The sequence below is a fragment of the Corvus kubaryi genome, unplaced genomic scaffold, assembly GCF_017639235.1.
Source record: "Corvus kubaryi isolate FWS band 111438036 unplaced genomic scaffold, C.kubaryi_AGA036_p1.0 37396, whole genome shotgun sequence".
In the NCBI taxonomy this organism is placed as follows: Eukaryota; Metazoa; Chordata; class Aves; order Passeriformes; family Corvidae; genus Corvus; species Corvus kubaryi.
Genome location: NW_024581135.1, coordinates 15,702,732 through 15,718,821, shown reverse-complemented (window position 1 = coordinate 15,718,821; position 16,090 = coordinate 15,702,732). Strand labels below are relative to the sequence as shown.

At 55.3% G+C, this 16,090-nt stretch overlaps 1 protein-coding gene across 3 annotated transcripts in view; it reads left to right on the top strand.

Annotated features, from left to right (window-relative positions):
• NHEJ1 (non-homologous end joining factor 1) overlaps positions 1-16,090 on the top strand; it is a 43,622-nt gene that overhangs the window by 3,726 nt on the left and 23,806 nt on the right. For all 3 annotated transcript variants that reach the window (XM_042041067.1, XM_042041068.1, XM_042041069.1), the window contains exons 4-5: positions 1,354-1,492; positions 2,964-3,022. In XM_042041067.1, coding sequence (XP_041897001.1) covers positions 1,354-1,492; positions 2,964-3,022 — 198 coding nt within the window. The remainder of the gene's footprint in view (positions 1-1,353; positions 1,493-2,963; positions 3,023-16,090) is intronic.

Sequence of the window (16,090 nt, the reverse complement as noted above, 5' to 3'; positions counted from 1 at the left end):
CCCCGGCGCCCCGCTCCCGCCGGGTCCCGCTGCGGGGCGCGGTTCCTCTGCCCCCGAGCGGCTGTGCTTCGGCATCGCGGGGGGAGAGCCGGGCTCCCCAGCTGCTGCGGGGGTTGTTCTCACCGCCTAGGGTGAACTGGGGAGCAAATAATCGGGGTCCTGGCTTGGCTTACCCCAGGAACTTGATGTCCCTCCTCGGGGAAGACGCACAGAGGCTGAGCTGAGGAGGTGCAAAGCCTCTGTTCCCGGCTGCTCCTTTATTTTATCTTGGATGCGAACTGGATGTCTGCAAAACACCATGGAGGTGGGAAGCAACCAGGGTTCTGAGCGTGACTGGTGTGGATGCAGCAATGGGGACCAACTCTGCCCCAGCCAGGGGCTTGAGGCGACCATGGAGCCCACCTAGCTTGGCCCATCCCATCTCTGCTGCAGGTGGTGCACTCCAAGTGCTCCACTGGGTGATGCCCATCACCTCTGTGGCTCGTGTCTGGGGGTCAGCAAAGCACAGAGCCCACTGTGGGCTTGCCATAGGAGTGAGAACGCTTCAGGAACACTGCTGGGCTTGCTGTCCTCTCGCCCATGGGCTCAGCCTGGCTACAAAAACAAGGGGCATGATAGGCTGGGGGATCTCAAATACCCTTCTGGAGACTGAAGGAGGTGATAGGAGGGGGTCCTGCTTCGTGTGCCTGCTGGGCCAGGGTGGCCCATCTGGGCTCTGAGGCAGAGGACATGGCCAGGGCTCTGCATGGGGCTTGTGTGGGTGTAAGCTTAGAGGAGACACTGGTGGGCTGCAATGGGGAGCATGCACAAGTCCTGCATGTTGGGATCTCTTCTGCTTTTGATCTCACCGCCCTGGGAGTGTCTCTCCTGTTCATCAAGCCACAGTTTGACACCTTGGGTCTTTCTGGTTTTTCACCCAGCCATGCCTGTTTCCTGATAGGAACATGCCGCAAAGTGTGCAGAGCCATGGGGAGGGTCTGAGTGGCACATGGGCAGCTCTCTGCTGTCTGTTGCACCCAAATGGTGGGTGGAGCATTGCCTATTCCCTGCGCTCTGTTTCTATCGGACTCTCCCACCTAAGCTCTCCCCTGCTACAGCCCCTAGTTGTGAAAGGATGGGGCTGGGATGGAGGGATGTGTCCTACAGCATCTGGCCTGCCTTCTCCCAGCTCACATCTTTTGACCGCTTCCCACTGGATGTGGGTGAGATGTGGGGTATTTTGGGGGGCCCTGTGTGACCTGGGCTGCAGCTCTTGCTAGGACATTGCTGGCTGCCCTGCTTTGACCACTCTGTGGACAGCTGTGGGCTTCCTTAGACCTGGACCTTTCCTAGACTCTCCCTCCTCCATTGTAGGTGTTCCGTCACCTCGTGCGGCCCCTGATTCAGATGAACCTGGTGCTGCAGTGCCAGGTGCAAGAGCTGATTTCCCTGCTGCTCCAGAAGGATGCTGAGATTGAAGATTACAGGGAGAACGGGGCCGCTCTTAGCAGAGGTGAGGAGGGATGCCTGGGGCAGGGAGCAAGTTTCCTCCTTAACACTGGGCTGGCGTGCTCTGCTCCCTCTGGCTGTTACCCAGCCAGGCTTGTGTTTCATGTTTAGCTGAGCCGGCAGCACAACGGTAGCCAGAAGGCTGGGAGCAGCTTCTGGGGAGAGCTGGGGGAGGAACAGCCCTTGACTGATAGCTGTAGAAGTTGGGGAGACGCCAAGGGGCTCTCCACTACTCTCAGAGCACCTGGCTGGTCCCCAGGAGCCAGCGGGGATGCCAGCAAGGGCTGGCCCTGCAGTGGTGTCAGGCTCCCTTCCCAAGTGCAGTAGCTCACTGAGTTACTGGAGAGCAACCAGGGGCTCCCAGCTCTCCCAAACATGGAAAGTGCAGCCGTGCTCATGGGCCCCCCTCCAGCGCCCAGCCCACTTTGCCATCGGGGTGATGGGCAGACAGTAGCCCCCTTGGGTAGGACATGGGTCAGGACCTGCCGGGGGAGCCACCTTGAGGTGGCTTGTCCTCCACCTGTGGAGGTTGGCTGGGCGCTGTTTTTTGGGTCATCCCTTGCTACTGCCATGCTTTGTCCTGCTGCCACAGGTGATACCTGCACTTCTGTGGGAACCTTGCCCCCTGGGCATGCGGGGAGTAGTGGGGGTCAGCCCTGGCTTGTGTATCATGTCCAGGATGATATTGTGGTCCAGACCCTGTCACATGACAGGTGCCCCACCACAGGAGCCTGGATCTACCCTGGAGGTACACTAGAGCTGCACTGGCCAGCTGCATGTCCCTCTATCCTGCTGTGTGTGAGCTCTGCAGGGCATGGAGCAGCCAGGACAGCCTGGCTTAAGTCCAGGGACTGATGCTGGTAAGCAGCTGGCCTCTCTTGTCCCTTGCCTGGTGCAGGGCAGAAAGCTGGGAAGAAACGCACATTGCACCCTAGTGGCTGAGCGAATCCAGCCAGGTGCTTCTCCAGACCACATCTTAGCAACAAGGTGGAAAAACTTGTGTTTTGGACAAGGTGCAGAGCAGAATATAACAGAGGTTTGTCCCTGTCCCAAAAAAGGAGGACACAGGCTGGCTCTCCCCTTCAGAAGAGCAGCTAGACAAGCAGTGCCCTGTCCCACAGACTCAGACAGCTCATTCCAGCTGTAAGATCTGGGAATGGTGTTGAGCATGTCCTGCCACCATTCCCTGCTCCTCAGTGTGGGAGTGCTGGGACAAGTGTGGATGGACACTTGGGCCTGCCTTGCTGCTCTCTGCATCATCAGGCTCAATCATGTTTTTCCAGCTTCCCTGTGGTCCTTGCATCTTCTGCTAACCAGGTGATGTGTCCCTAGCCCAAGAGGCCTGCTGGTCTTTCCTGATGATTTTGGGATGAGCGTGCTGGAGCTTTTTCCCTCACCCCATGGACAGAGAAAGGGGAAGATGGGGTGGGAGGTCTGACCAAACCTGCTCGGGCTGATCCCTCTCTACTTTGCAGACCGTCTGCGGACAGGGCCCTTCCAGGAGGAGACATTTCAGCAGAACTTAATGGCTAAGGTAAGGGCTAGTGCAAGTCCTCTGTCCTTTGGCAGAGGGGTGGTTGGGAGCTGTCATCAGCAGCTGCAGTGTGAGGTGTGCCAGGCTGAATGGGAGCACTGATGGGGATAGCTGGACTTGCCTAAAGAGGGGTTATGCCCTCTAGCTCTCCCATGGCTCTCTTTGCGTCCTTGCCCCTCATCTCTACGGCCAGCAGAGCTGGGAACGTGCCTGACATGGCCGGATGGGAACTACCTGGTTGCTGTGAGCTGCCAGAGGTGCGAGCCAGGCTGGCTGCTCCACAGGAGTGTGCCATCACTGGGGCATATTCACCTGCCTCCCACACTTGCTCTGGACCTAAACATCACTGCTGATGGCAGGCAGGGATCAGGTGAATGAGGAGAAGCCATCTCCTTTTAGTTAATCTTTTCTTTTAGAGGCAACTTTGCAGTGATGCATTGTGGGGACAAGAGCTTTTCAGCATGTTATCCATGCTCTGCCTACCATTGTCCCCTTGGCACACTCAGCTCTAAAATCAGACATGTTCTTTGGAGAAACTGGAACTGGAAGGAGAGAGTCTTTGATCCTTTTGCATTACTGGAGATCATCACAGAAGGACTAACATGATTCAGACTGATGTGCCAAGGTCAGAAATGCTCGATGCCCATTGGTGCAAAAAGACTTGGGATGCTTCTGAGTGTTCCTGTCCTTGCTGTGAAGGCACAGCAGTGGGGACCAGGGAGTCAGCCAGGGTGTCAGTGGTACCACATGGGCTTTGGGAGAATGTCGCTTTATGAGATGAGCTGATGTTGTGCAGCCAACAATAGATGATCTGCAGAGTTTCTAAAAATTAGAGATGATCCCTCTTTTATACATGAGATATTGCATCCAGTGCAGGCAACTTTCATTTCCCCTGGGTTATGAAGGATAGAGATGAATTCACTGCTGGATTGCAACTTGGAGGTTGCCTAGGGACCAGTGATCATGACCAGATTACATTCACCCTGGGCAAAGAAAAGACATTCCTAAGCAGTAATTTATATCCTTCATGCCTTGAAAGAGCTAATTTCCCAAAGCAGGGGGAAAATTATGAGTGAAATCAGCTCAGAGGAAACATTTAGATAGAAAAATGTGAATGAAAATGGTGAGCTCTTTCAGAAGAATTTCAGAAGCCACAAAAAGCCACAATTCCACGATCAAGAAAGAGGGCAGCGCTGGCCCAGAGCCCGTTCTGGTTCAGTGGCAAAGTGAAGGCAGCAATTAGAAATAAAAGAGCAGTTTATAACAAATGGGAGAGCGGGAGTAGATAGCAATCAATATAAATTAGAAATTATGAACTGTAGAAAATGGGTAACAGAAGCTAAAGACATCAGGGAAAAATCATGGTGAAGAACAGAAGGAAAGGCTTTTATTTAGTGCAGTAGGAGAAAACCCCAAGCTCCTAGCAATAGGATAAGCTGATTAGTAGACAGAGGTGGTGAAATGATTGATACTGGACCAGACATGGTAGAAGCAGTTGGTAAAGGTTTCGGTGCTGTCGCTGGAAGGGTGCGGGCAGATGTGCCAGGATAAGGGGATGATGAAGTGTCTTTGTCCAAGAGTCATCTGAACAACATCTGCTAAAGATGAACATCGGGCTTGAAATTCAGAGTCCTTCAAGAGCTGGTAGGGTGTGGGGCATGGGGGATGGTGCAGAGTGGGCAGGAGGGGGAGTGAGGCAGCTCTGCACAGAGGCTGGCAAAAGCAGCTGGTGTGGAGCACATCTGGCAGAGACTGAAAAGATGGGATGGCAATTGGTGCTGTGTGGACCAAGAACAGTCCAGGATCCGTGTCTTGGAGCCGGAGTGTTGGGTAGGGAATGGAAGGCTCTGGGAGATGCATCCTCTGGTAGCCAGGTCTGAGCACTGGCTTCAGGGGAGAGGCTGGTGGAAGGATGCAGTTGTGCGTTTGGTCTGCTGGGAGGGTGTCTGTCCTCTCTGCATTCATCCCATTCTTTATAAACCCGCTGATGATGCCATCCTGCAGCAATGAGCTGTGAGATGCAAACAGCTGCTGCCTTTGGTTTGAGTGTGGTACCCCATCGTTCCTCCTGATGCCTTCTAGGTCTTGTGTTAGTGAGGAACACCAAACACAGCTTTTCAGCTCTTTACCACCAAAACTGGCTCTTCGCCCCAGTCTGTTCTCTCATCTTGTGGCAGAAAGGGGGTCTGGATGGCCTTATTGTCTCTGTGCAGTTATTTCAGAGCCCCCAAAAAATTTAATACTCTGTTTATCAGCTCCTAAAAGGAGCAGCACAAGGAGCTGGGGTCCTTCAGGACATGCTGCAGGGAGCTGGGAATGCTGCGAGCACTCCCATGTCTAGGTTTTCAAAAAGATGCTGGACAATCAGCACAGAGTCACAGGAATGGATTGAGAGCTGGGGAGAGAGCCCAGCATTGAGGGACTTGGAAGGGAAGAGCTCTGTCTAGCTTATCAGGGAGAAAATTGAGAGGCTCCTTGATTACAGTGTGTGAGGGTCTTTACAAGGAGAAAATGCTGGTTAGTGAAGCTCTCTCTTTAATCTTGCAGAGAACAGTGGAGCACAAGCCAGGCACTGGGAGAGAGAGCCAGGCAATTTCAAGTTAGAATGGAGGCACTTGGGTTTGCTCCCGCAAGTGACTGGGGCATGCTCCCAAGGGCAGTGGTTGATCCTCCATCTCTTAATGTCTCCAAAAGTGGGCTGGGAGCCCGCCTGGAAGAAAACCAAGTTGCTGGGTTTGGTCTTGGGATGTGCGTGGTTGAATATCAGTGGGCAGGAGGTCAAGGAGAGAGATCTATTGGTCCTTCCAGTACCTCCATCTGCAAAATGGGGCTAGAGGTTGTGGATGTTTGGTAGTGGTAAGCACCTCTTGGCTGGAAAGGGATTGTGATGATGTGGTACAGGGCTGGACGCAGGCAAATGCTCCACAGCTTTGCTTACTTCCCAGACCTTTGCCATATCCCACATGGAGAGGAAAGGACCTGTCAGTCCCCCAGGGCAGAGCTGCACAGCCTCTCAGCTTAGACATGCCCTTTCTCTGGGCTTGTGTGCACTTGGCTGTTCAGGGCATTTTAACTAACCATGGGGAGTTTTCCAGCAAAGCCCTGGTAATATTTATACGTTTAGGAAATGATGCTTTCACACACACAGTTTTTGGCAAGGGTTCACTGCTGAGCAGCTGCCTGGGCTTGAGCAGAGCTGGAAGGAGAGCAGTGGCTGTGCATAAGCTGAGGCAAAACCGGTGGCTTTTATTGGCAAGGCCAGGGGTTCACGCCACGAGGGGAAGGAGCAGGCAGCTGGAGAGGGCTCAGTGTTTCAGAGCTGCCCCAGCACTGTTCCCAACAGTCTAGGACCCAGCAGGCTGGGGATATTTTGTCCCCAGGCATCCCTTTGGATTACAGAAATGACCCCACAGGGCAGGGTGGGATGCCCACCCATGGGTTTTGAGAGCCTTCCCCAGCTTGGCTATGGTCAGCGTTTCATGACACAGCTTATGCCAGAGTCTGCGGTCTGACTTTGAGCGGGAAGGGCGAGCAGGTTCCTGCAGCGCTGTGCCCCCTGCTCTGAGGAGGGCAGGGACAGGTACATCGAGGACAAGCTCACGGATGCCATCAGTGCAAATATAGCCCCCGCGCCCCAGGATGCTCTGCCCTGTGTATTTTTATCTGCTGTGGCTGGCGCGCGGGGGCGGCTGCTCCGCACCTCCGCAAGCGGAGCGCGGGACCTCGGCAAACAGGACGCGGCGGGTTCACGGCTCGACCCCGGGGCCCGGCGAGGAGGAGGAGGATGTACCATCAAAACAAGCAACGCTGGAGAGGAAGATAAACAAACAGGCAGCTTCCAGTGCGGCCCCAGCCGAGGGCGAGTGGGAGCCCCGGGGCCAGGGCTGGCGGTGGTGCCGGCAGCGGTGCTGGCTGACGTCAGGGCGCCCGGGGGTCAGCATCCCTCTTATTGTTTCCCACCGGGGCTGGGACCAGGGCCAGGCACCCGTCCCCGTCCCGTGTGGGGACACAGGCCAGCGGGGCAGGTGGAGGATGGCCAGGACGCACTCTGGAGCCACAGGCCATTGCCACGCCGGGGTCCAGCTGGGTACCTGGCTGCACACTGCCTGCCTCCAGCACCCTGCCTCTCCTTTTTAACAGGAACTAAAAATAAGCCCTGGGTAGCGGAGTGGCCACGGTCTGGCTGAGGACGAAGGCGGTGGTGGCCTGCGTATTTTGCAGGGTGGGGACAGCATCCCTCAAACCCACGCCAGCTTAGTGCAGTGGAGAGGAAGCAGCCCTTTGGCTGCTTCAAATGAGGGATGTTTTTAATTAGCGCAAGGTAGATGCGACTTTGCAGCTGCAACTGGGCCAGAGCGGGGCTGGTGGTGTGTGTGCAACATGGAATGCTCGCACACGGGGTGCACGGCTCAGGGAGAACCTGCTGTGGGTGCTCAGCTGGGCTAGGGTCCCTTGGCATGGGGCTGGGGAAGGAGCTGGTGACCACAGTGCTGTTGTTAACAGGGCTGAGAGGTGCAAAAGTTGCACAGCCCTGAGCAGGTTGGCTCAGGGCAGAGGTGGCAGCATGGGGCTGGCTTGTGGGGCAGCTCAGATGAGTAGAGCAAGCTCTTGTGTGCTGCCAAGCATTTGTGCTGTGCTTGCCCTGTGAGCCCCATGGGTGCTGGTGTCTTATTCTGGATTGGGGCCATCTGGAGGGTCTTTGCTTCATTCCTGAGCAAGCTTTGGTCACATCATCCCATCGCTGCCCTGGGGTCTGAGTCCCACACTGGAAATGCAGCGGGCCATGGCTGCTGAGCAGAGCTGGACACACACTGCCCTGCACACACGTGTACTCAAGGAGCTGCACACTGCTGCAAGCAGGAGTGGGGCGAGGGCTGCTTGTGCTCAGTGTGAGCACATGTACCAGAGCAGGAGCGTGAGAACAAGACTTAGGAGTGTACATACTGGCACTGATGGAACAAGGGGCAGAGTGCCACATCTGCTGGCTGAAGCGGGACGGGGGACAGGGGCTAGCACTTTGTGCCCACAGTGGTGCACTTGGGGAGATGCACTGGCGGTCATCACTGTGTGGGTGCTGACCACCGCCTGTGCACCAGCCCCCTGCACCGGTGTTTGCCACGGAGGCGCATTGCGGTTGGTGCTGCGGTGTTATTTATTTATTTGCTGAGGCCCCATCAGGTGAGGGGCACCCAGCCAGGGTGCACTTTTGGGGATGCCACCAGCAGCCACAGGCCGCTTGCACAAGCAGTGAGTCAATGGAGCTACATGCTGCTAAAACCAGACTTGGCACAGGCAGCCCAGAGCAGCAGTCTGCCTGAAAGTGCCCAGACCACGGGCAAGCAATGAGTCCCCAGCTGCTGGACCAGGGCTAGGCTGGCTGTGATTGCTCCAGCCCCTTGCCTCTACCAGGGATGTGGGGGCTGTCCCAGGAGCCCTGAGGGTATGCTCCTTCTGGGGATGTGGGGGTTTCACAGCCCAATCCCCTGTGCCACTGTAGAGAGTGGGTGGCACCTGAACCAGGTACAGGCAGCTCTCTGCTTGGTCCCAGCCCACTTCAGCCCAGCATCACCTGGTAGTTTGTTTGGGGATGGAGGGATGGACAAACACCATCACAGTCACCCTCCCTGGGGTACTGTACAGCCCTTGTCTGACATATGTGGTCTGGCGTGTGCAGGGAACCCTCCTTTGCGGTCGGGGTGCTCCTCATCCTCTCCATGCCGTGCCATGCTGTGCCATACCATGCAAAGCTGTGCCGTGCTCTGCTGTGATGTGCCAGGTTGTGCCATGCCATGCCATGCACTGCAGGCTTGAAGAGGGGTATCACAGACCTTCTGGCAGAAGGGGCCAGATGCTGCTCCTGCGGGAGAGGCCCCAGTCTGTGCATGGGCACTGGCTGCGCAGTGCTGCTGAGGAACAGCTCGGCTTGGGGGATGATTGATCTCGTGTCAGCAGGCGGTGGTTTGAGCCAGTGCCAGGCCTCAGCTCAAATGGGAGCATTGAAGGGGGAGAGCCCCTTCCTCCTCCTGAAAGCAGAGCAGCAATCCCCCTGCCACCACCCCTGGCCCTGCTCCCACATCTTCGCCATTATCGGCCCTGCGGCTACAGGCAGCTGCCCAGCCCTGGGGAGAGTGCGAGGAGCAGCAGGGAGTGCAGAGGTGTCCGGGGTCCCAGCCCCACCAGGCTGGGCTCTATGGCTGTGTTTGGGTTAGAGGAGGGCAAAGGGAGCATGCAGGGATGGTTAGCAGGGGAGGAGGTGTAGGGTATGGTCTGCCCCTCACCACTGTGCCTTGCAGCCACCTGTCCCAGCCCTTCAGCTCAGGATGTGGCAGCAGCTCCTGGAAGCAAAGGACCTTTTGGAGGAAAACAGGGTAGCCTTTGATGGGGCACTAAAGGCATTGCTCTGTGTCAGCATCTCTGTCCAGAGCTGATAGGATTTGGACTGGGGTGTTGCCATCCGCACTGTCTCCAAGGGCAGAGGATCAGTGCTGCCTGCACCCCTGGTGCTGCCCTCCAAGCACCCAGCACCCCTTCTGTGCTCGAAATGGGCTGTCAGGATTTTTCACCATGTTCCTGTGTGTCTTGAGCCCTTCACTAGCTTCCTCCATACCCACAGCTGCATCCCTTCTCCAGTGGCATCCACTGGCAGCTTTTATTGGTGTTTCTGAAAGCTGATCCCTCCCTATCGCATGGGCCAAAGCCCCATAGCCTCTTCCAGTTGTGCCAGCCCATGCAGAGGTGACACTGAACAGCTGAGACGTCTGGGCAGACAGCAGCACCTGGGAACGGGTTGCTCTGCACCCCAGGGGGTACAGCCACTGGATTCCTGAGTCTGCCTGCTCCCACTCTGCTCAGACCTTCGCACCCTAGGTATCTGTGTAAGGAAACAGGGCCATTCATGTATTTCTCTCTCTATTTATACTTCTCCCTTTCCGAATTTAGTGTGTGCACAGGCAAAGGGGGCAGCAAATGCCGGGGCCACTGATGTTCTTGGCTCCAGCACCGGCTGGAATTTCGTCCTGGAATGTATCCTGAACCGCTCTGAAAACACGAATAAATCTCTGTGTGTTGTGTGCATGTGTGTACACAAATACATAGACAACGTATAGACGTGGAGCCGTATAGGGCGTTTGTGAGCTTTGCTATTTAAAGGAAGGAGTAGGTTCAAGGGTTCTCAGCAAGGCAAACACCTCTCGATCAAAGGGATGCAGGGTGCTCTGCTAGTGACCATGCATCTTAGAAGATAGCTGGCACTTGCTTTGGCCTCTCCAGGGACCTGAAGCCACCCTGTTGGTGCCCAAAGTAGCACACCCACCAAGCCCCAAGCAGTGCTCTGATCCTGTGGTGCCTACATTTGATTGAGGTCTCTGCTTCCTAGCCTCCAGTTTCTCAGTGAGAGCCCCAGAGAACCAACTCCTGTGCTGCTAATACAGGCTGCAGAGCCTGATGTAGAGCCGGATGATGTAAAGCAAGGATATTGACCCCTCTGTGGCATGGGGTGGCCCAGGGCTTCTGGAGTGTCAGGGGTTGTCTCCTGAACATCATCTAGTGCTCACAGCTCTTGAGGAAAGATCATATGGGAAAGGAGAAAATAAATGCTGGGTAACAGGTCCCAAGCAGGTGCTAGGCTGGGCATCTCCTTGGGATTCTGCAGCATCTGGTGCTCATGCCTGTCTGGGAATGACAATGAAATGGGGAAAATATAAATTTGGTACCAGATCCCAAACAGGATGCTTGGCCATGCCAGGAGGGCAATTCTTCTGGCGGTGCTGGCAGCTGCCTTGCTGTGGGTCCTGGATGAGGCCCTGGTGGGAGAACCACTGGGTCTCCCAGCACCCTTTGGCCAGGGAGCCGGTGCCCTATTTAGCCCAGCTCAGGATCACGGTGGCTTCTTTTCTTCTGGATGCTGAAAAACCTGATATCTTGGTCTGAAAATGCCCATGTTTGGTCTCTGGCCAAAGGCGGTATGTTTGTGGGTGGGGGAAATTGGAGCAAATTCCTGCTGTGAGTCCTGCACGTGTGCGCGGGCGTGTGGATAGGGGAAATATAGTTTTCCTCTTGAAAAAAAGCCCTGCTTATTTTTATACAGAACTCCAGAAGGGCTGAAGGTGGAAACTTGGTCTGTCAGCAGCTGTCACAGGGGAGCGGGTCCCTGCCTGAGTTTCGGGGGGAAACCACAGCTGGGTGTTAATGGGACTGTTAATGAATTAATGTTGGCTGCTGGGGGCCAGCGGGGAACCTGGCTCAGTGCAGCATGAGCACATGGAGCCCTGCCCGCACATGGGCTCCGGCACAGCTGCAGAAAGCCCCAGCTCTGGGAGCCATGCACTTGGGGAGGTGTGAGTCTCTCCTAGTCATGTCTCACTCTCTGGGTTGTGGAAACACTTGGAAATGTATCCGCATTGCCGTTGGGGGAGAGGGTCCTACACCAGGGAGAGTGGAAACAGCCAGGGTGGGTGTGCTGCCTTTCCACTACGGGCATCTGCTGCCTGAGCCGATGATACTGTTTAAGGCTGGGTCTATTCAGCTGCTGAAACCAAACCTTTAAAGCAATTTGAAGTGAAGTGAAATCCCCCCAGGTTTATTTATGGGTTGGAAGCCTGTGTTGCTCAGTCAGTGCAATGCCTGCAGCAGCACTGGTCTCTGCACAGCACTGCCTGTCCGCAGCTCTTTTCGGGGTTATTTCTCTTTCTCCCCAAAATATGGAGGAGCAGTGAGTGAATGCAGTGAGTACAGCCATGCCCCATGCTGTGGACTCAGCAGTATCTTTGCAGATTTTTCACAGCTGGTTTGCTGGGAACAGCTCTAGAGGACAACAAGGAGGTCATGCTAACATGCTCACCTGATGCCAAAATGGTAGGGTGCCGAGAAATAGCACTGTATCCTGCTTGGACTGGAAATAAGAGGGAAGATGCAGAGAGGATCAGGGAAAGAGAGAGTAAATTCTTTTCTGTAGACTTCTCCTCCTGTGTTCTTCAGGCTCTGTGAATGAGATCTCAGTGTGTGAGATCTGGGCAAGCCTGTGGCATCTCCTGGGATTTCTCCCTCTGGTATCAGACAGTGGGTGAATCAAGAGGAAATACTGACCATCCTGACGGATGGATGACTGTGCAGAAGAAGGGATGGCAGTGCCAAAGAAGGGATGGCCATGCTGAGGAAGGAAAGACTACACCAAGGAAAGGATAGCTATACTGGAGAAGTGAAGACCATACTGAAGTTGGAATGACCACGCCCAGCATGGGACTGCGGATGGATTGGTTCCCCAGCAGAAGATGCTGTTATGGATGGAGAGAGACAGAGCCCTTCTCAGCTGGGAGGAAGGCTGAAATAGCCTGAGCCCTTGGGGGGACTCTGCTTGCTCCCCAGGGATGCTGTGCTTGATGCAGAGACTACTTGGTCAGAGAGACTCTCACCTCAGTCAGGAAACCTCTCTGGGCATTTGGACCCAGTACCTTTCCTGGGATCTTGTGCTGGTTCTTCTGAATCAATCTCCAAGTACATAGCCAACATCTGCTATCCAGTTCCAAACCCAACAGGTGGGACTAAGGGCCTGGAGAGGGCAGTGGCTGGGCTCCTCTGGCAGGACTGCTCTTTGCAAGGGCTTTACACAACTTGCTCCCCATCACTGGAGAAGGCCCTTCAGAGAATCCCAAATTCCAGCTTGGAGGGACTCTGAGGCGCCTCTGTGCCCGGCTGCCTGCTCTTGCAGTCCAGCCCTGGCTCCACTGGGCCTAGAGCCCTTCCCAACCCTATCTCAGGCAGACAGATATCCCAAAACCCACTGGTCCCAGGGGCTCCCACTCTGGGTCCCTCTGGCTGAATGAGGTGGTGTGCGTGTGCCCAGACTGTCCCCTCCTGTGACTGTACAGTACACACAGCTAAATATATGTCCGTGCAGATACAGGAACTCAGAGGGGCTGAGTGATGCTCCCTTTCTATACCTCTTTTCATGGGGAGAGCTAATGAGATTCATGTCATTAAAGGGCTGATGTTTTGTGGGATGGGAACCTTTTAAACGGGATGTGTCCTGGCTTAGTCATGGCAAATATTTACCAAAAAAAAAAAAAAAAAAAAAAAAAAAAAAAAAAAAAAAGAAAGAGGAAAAAAAGGGACATACCGTATAAAATTAGAGTTCTGAAAATAGTATTTAGAGCAAGTGAGAGAGAGGAACCTAAAACAGAAAATACAGCCCAGTCTGTTCAGGAGTCAGGGGAAGAGAGAGCGGGGAGGGGGGGGGAAAGCCAGAGATAAAACGAGAGAAACCTCGGCAGTAAAAACAGCATCTTGGTAAATAGACTATTAAAAAAATTCTGACCCGCTTTATGGCTTTCTTGGCTGCCATTCAGCTGTGCTGCCCTGGCCGGCACGGAGGGAAGGTAGCAGGAGCCGGCGTCTGTGTGGATGCTCAGAGCCCCAGGACGCGGCTTCCCCCCCGCCCCGGAGCAGCCACACAGGGCGTTAAATTTAGCCACATAATGATGGCCCTGAGGAGGCAGCCTTTTGTAGCCACACTGTAATTACTGCCTCGCTTATAAATTTTATTTTTCTTATTATGTTTCCTCCTCCTCCTCTGCTGGGGAAGGGGTGGGGAGGGGGTCTCCCACACCCCCATCAAACCCACAGCTCTCTGGAGAGCAGGGGGTGCCATGGGATATAGGGGAAGGTGGGAATGGCTGCCCAAAAACCCTGTGCTGCTCTCCTGCCCCAATACAGGGCTCAGCCCTGCATTTGGGGATGGGGAGGCATTGAGCTAACCCCAGTGTAGTAGGGTCCCTGCAGCCTAAAGCATGGGTGTCTTGACCCCCTTGATACTTAGCCTCACCCTCTGAAGCTGCTTTGGAGTTCAACTTGTGCAGGCAAGACCAGGGGATCTCTGGTGGGGCTGCAAGCTCACGGCATAGCCAGGCAGCCAGGATCCCTACCAGGGTGTGGGGGATGCAAGGAGCAGCCGTCTGTCCCTGCTTGGAAAGTCACTGGCTCCAGCCCTGCTCCTCACAGAGGTGGGAAAGGCGAAAAGGGCGAGGGGTGGCTCTGGCCACCTCCTCCTGCCAGGAGCGGGCAGAGGGTATGGCTCCTGTCTGAACTAGTGCAAGTGGGGGACAGCTTTAGGCTGGGCAAGAACGTGCCAGAAAAGGTCTCGTTCCCCTCTTGTTTTCCCAAAACAAAGGAAACAGCCTTGCATTGCTGGAAGTCGCGTGCTCGGGCTGTGCTGGCTTGTTATCATCCGATAACCTGGCGACCTGGGAGCTGCCCTGCTCCTCACCCGTCAAGCCTGCACTACGGGATGCGAACAGCTTCCGCATGAGCTGCCCTTTGCAGAGATCCGTTTTCCGCTCCCCGGGCTGGGGGGGACAGTGGTGGGGGCTGCCGTGATGGCCCTGGCTGGCCCCAGGCTCACCGTCTGCCATATGCCCGGGAGGAGATCTGCCCCTGAAAGTGATGATGGATGGTGAGGGCAGAGGAAATGCAGAGACAGCAGGTGCCTTGGCATGGCCTGGATGCTGCCATCCCATGTGTGGTGTGGAAGGAGATTTGGGACTCTGCTATATTTTGCTTTGTGCCATGCAAATTCCCTGAGAGCACCATGGCCAGGCTTTGCTGTGGAGCAGGGTGGGCAGTGTGCAGGGCTGGGGGTGGCAGGGATCCCTTGGGGCATACAGTGATGCCTTCAGGGAAAGGACCCTTGCACATTGCCAAGGAAGGCTATCCAGCTGTCTGCTTGCCCTTCCAGCTTTGCCCCTTCTCCCAGGCTCTTGCCTTGGGGAGGGTGCAGTGATGCCAAGGTGCCCTAGGGGCTTTGATGGGACTGGTGGTCACAGTGGTGTTCATCTATCACTGTGGGGACATGTTTGGGGCAGCATCTCCTTGGCAGAGCTGTGTGTGGGGCATGTGCGGGACCACAGCAGTCTCACCCAGCTGTGCCCAGGGGAGCCAACTCATCCCAAAGCAGCCCCTTTCTCCTGCCCTGTGCTATAATGGCTCTGTTCAGCACGATGACCCGAAGCAACCTCCATCCCTTGCTCAAGTACCCATTTCAGGGCAGGTAGGACAATACTAAATCAACTCCTTTAAAGCCTCCTAGCCTGCAGCCCCACAGACGTGCCGGTCTCCATCCCTCCCTCATCTCCTGTGGGCACACTGGGGTCTGGTGCGCTGGCCAGCTGCCCGGGCATGGGGCTGCCTCGGCTGCTGGCCAGGAAGCTCCTGACCCTCCACCCCACTGCGGGGTCCGTGGCTTGTGCCAGGCGCCAGGGATTCAGCACCAAGGTGGTCGCAGGAGTCCCTGGGGACAGCAGCCACCACCTCACTGGTGGCGGCTTGGGAGCCCAGGTGTAGAGAGCACTGTGGACCAAGAGACAAAGTGCCCTTTCAGCCTAAGCCCTGGGAAGATGTCTGTGTGTGTGTGCAGAGGTTAATGCCTTCGGCCCTCGGGAGAGGAGAGGAGAGGAGAGGAGAGGAGAGGAGAGGAGAGGAGAGGAGAGGGCATGGGCTGGCTCCATCCCCATGGGGAGCTGGGAGCCATCCCCCGCACGTGTGCCTCTGCATGTGCTTGTGTGTGCCTCTGTGTGCAGGAGGCTTATGCATTTCCGTCTCGGTGTATTTACATACGTCATGTATGTATCTTACTCATCACTGTGTTTTTCTTTCCTTGTTCTTGGGTCTTTCCCCCACCCCCCCATGGATCTATAATTCTTATGGCATTTTATTCTTTGCTTTTATTTTTTTGTTCAAATCTCCAGTTTTGGAAGTTGCTGCCTCCTTAGGAAAATAAACTGTATTTTTAGTGCCTGTGTGCAAGGCTGCTGATGTGCCTGCCCCTGCTCATCGCTTACTCACTACTTGTTTAAGCTTTTATTTACCCCTTTGCCTCGTGCTGGGGTTTGGGGGCAGCCAGCAGCATGCTGGGGCTGAGCAGCATGGCAGGAGCATGCCAAAGTTGTCAATGAGTGAAAGGCAGCTCCAATCTGGCCTTTATTGAGGTCTGGGTTTGCATAGCTCTGGAGCAGCCTGCCCTGTAATCAGCCAGCCACCAGAGTTGGCCAGCCTTGTAATAAAGTAGCTCTATATTTA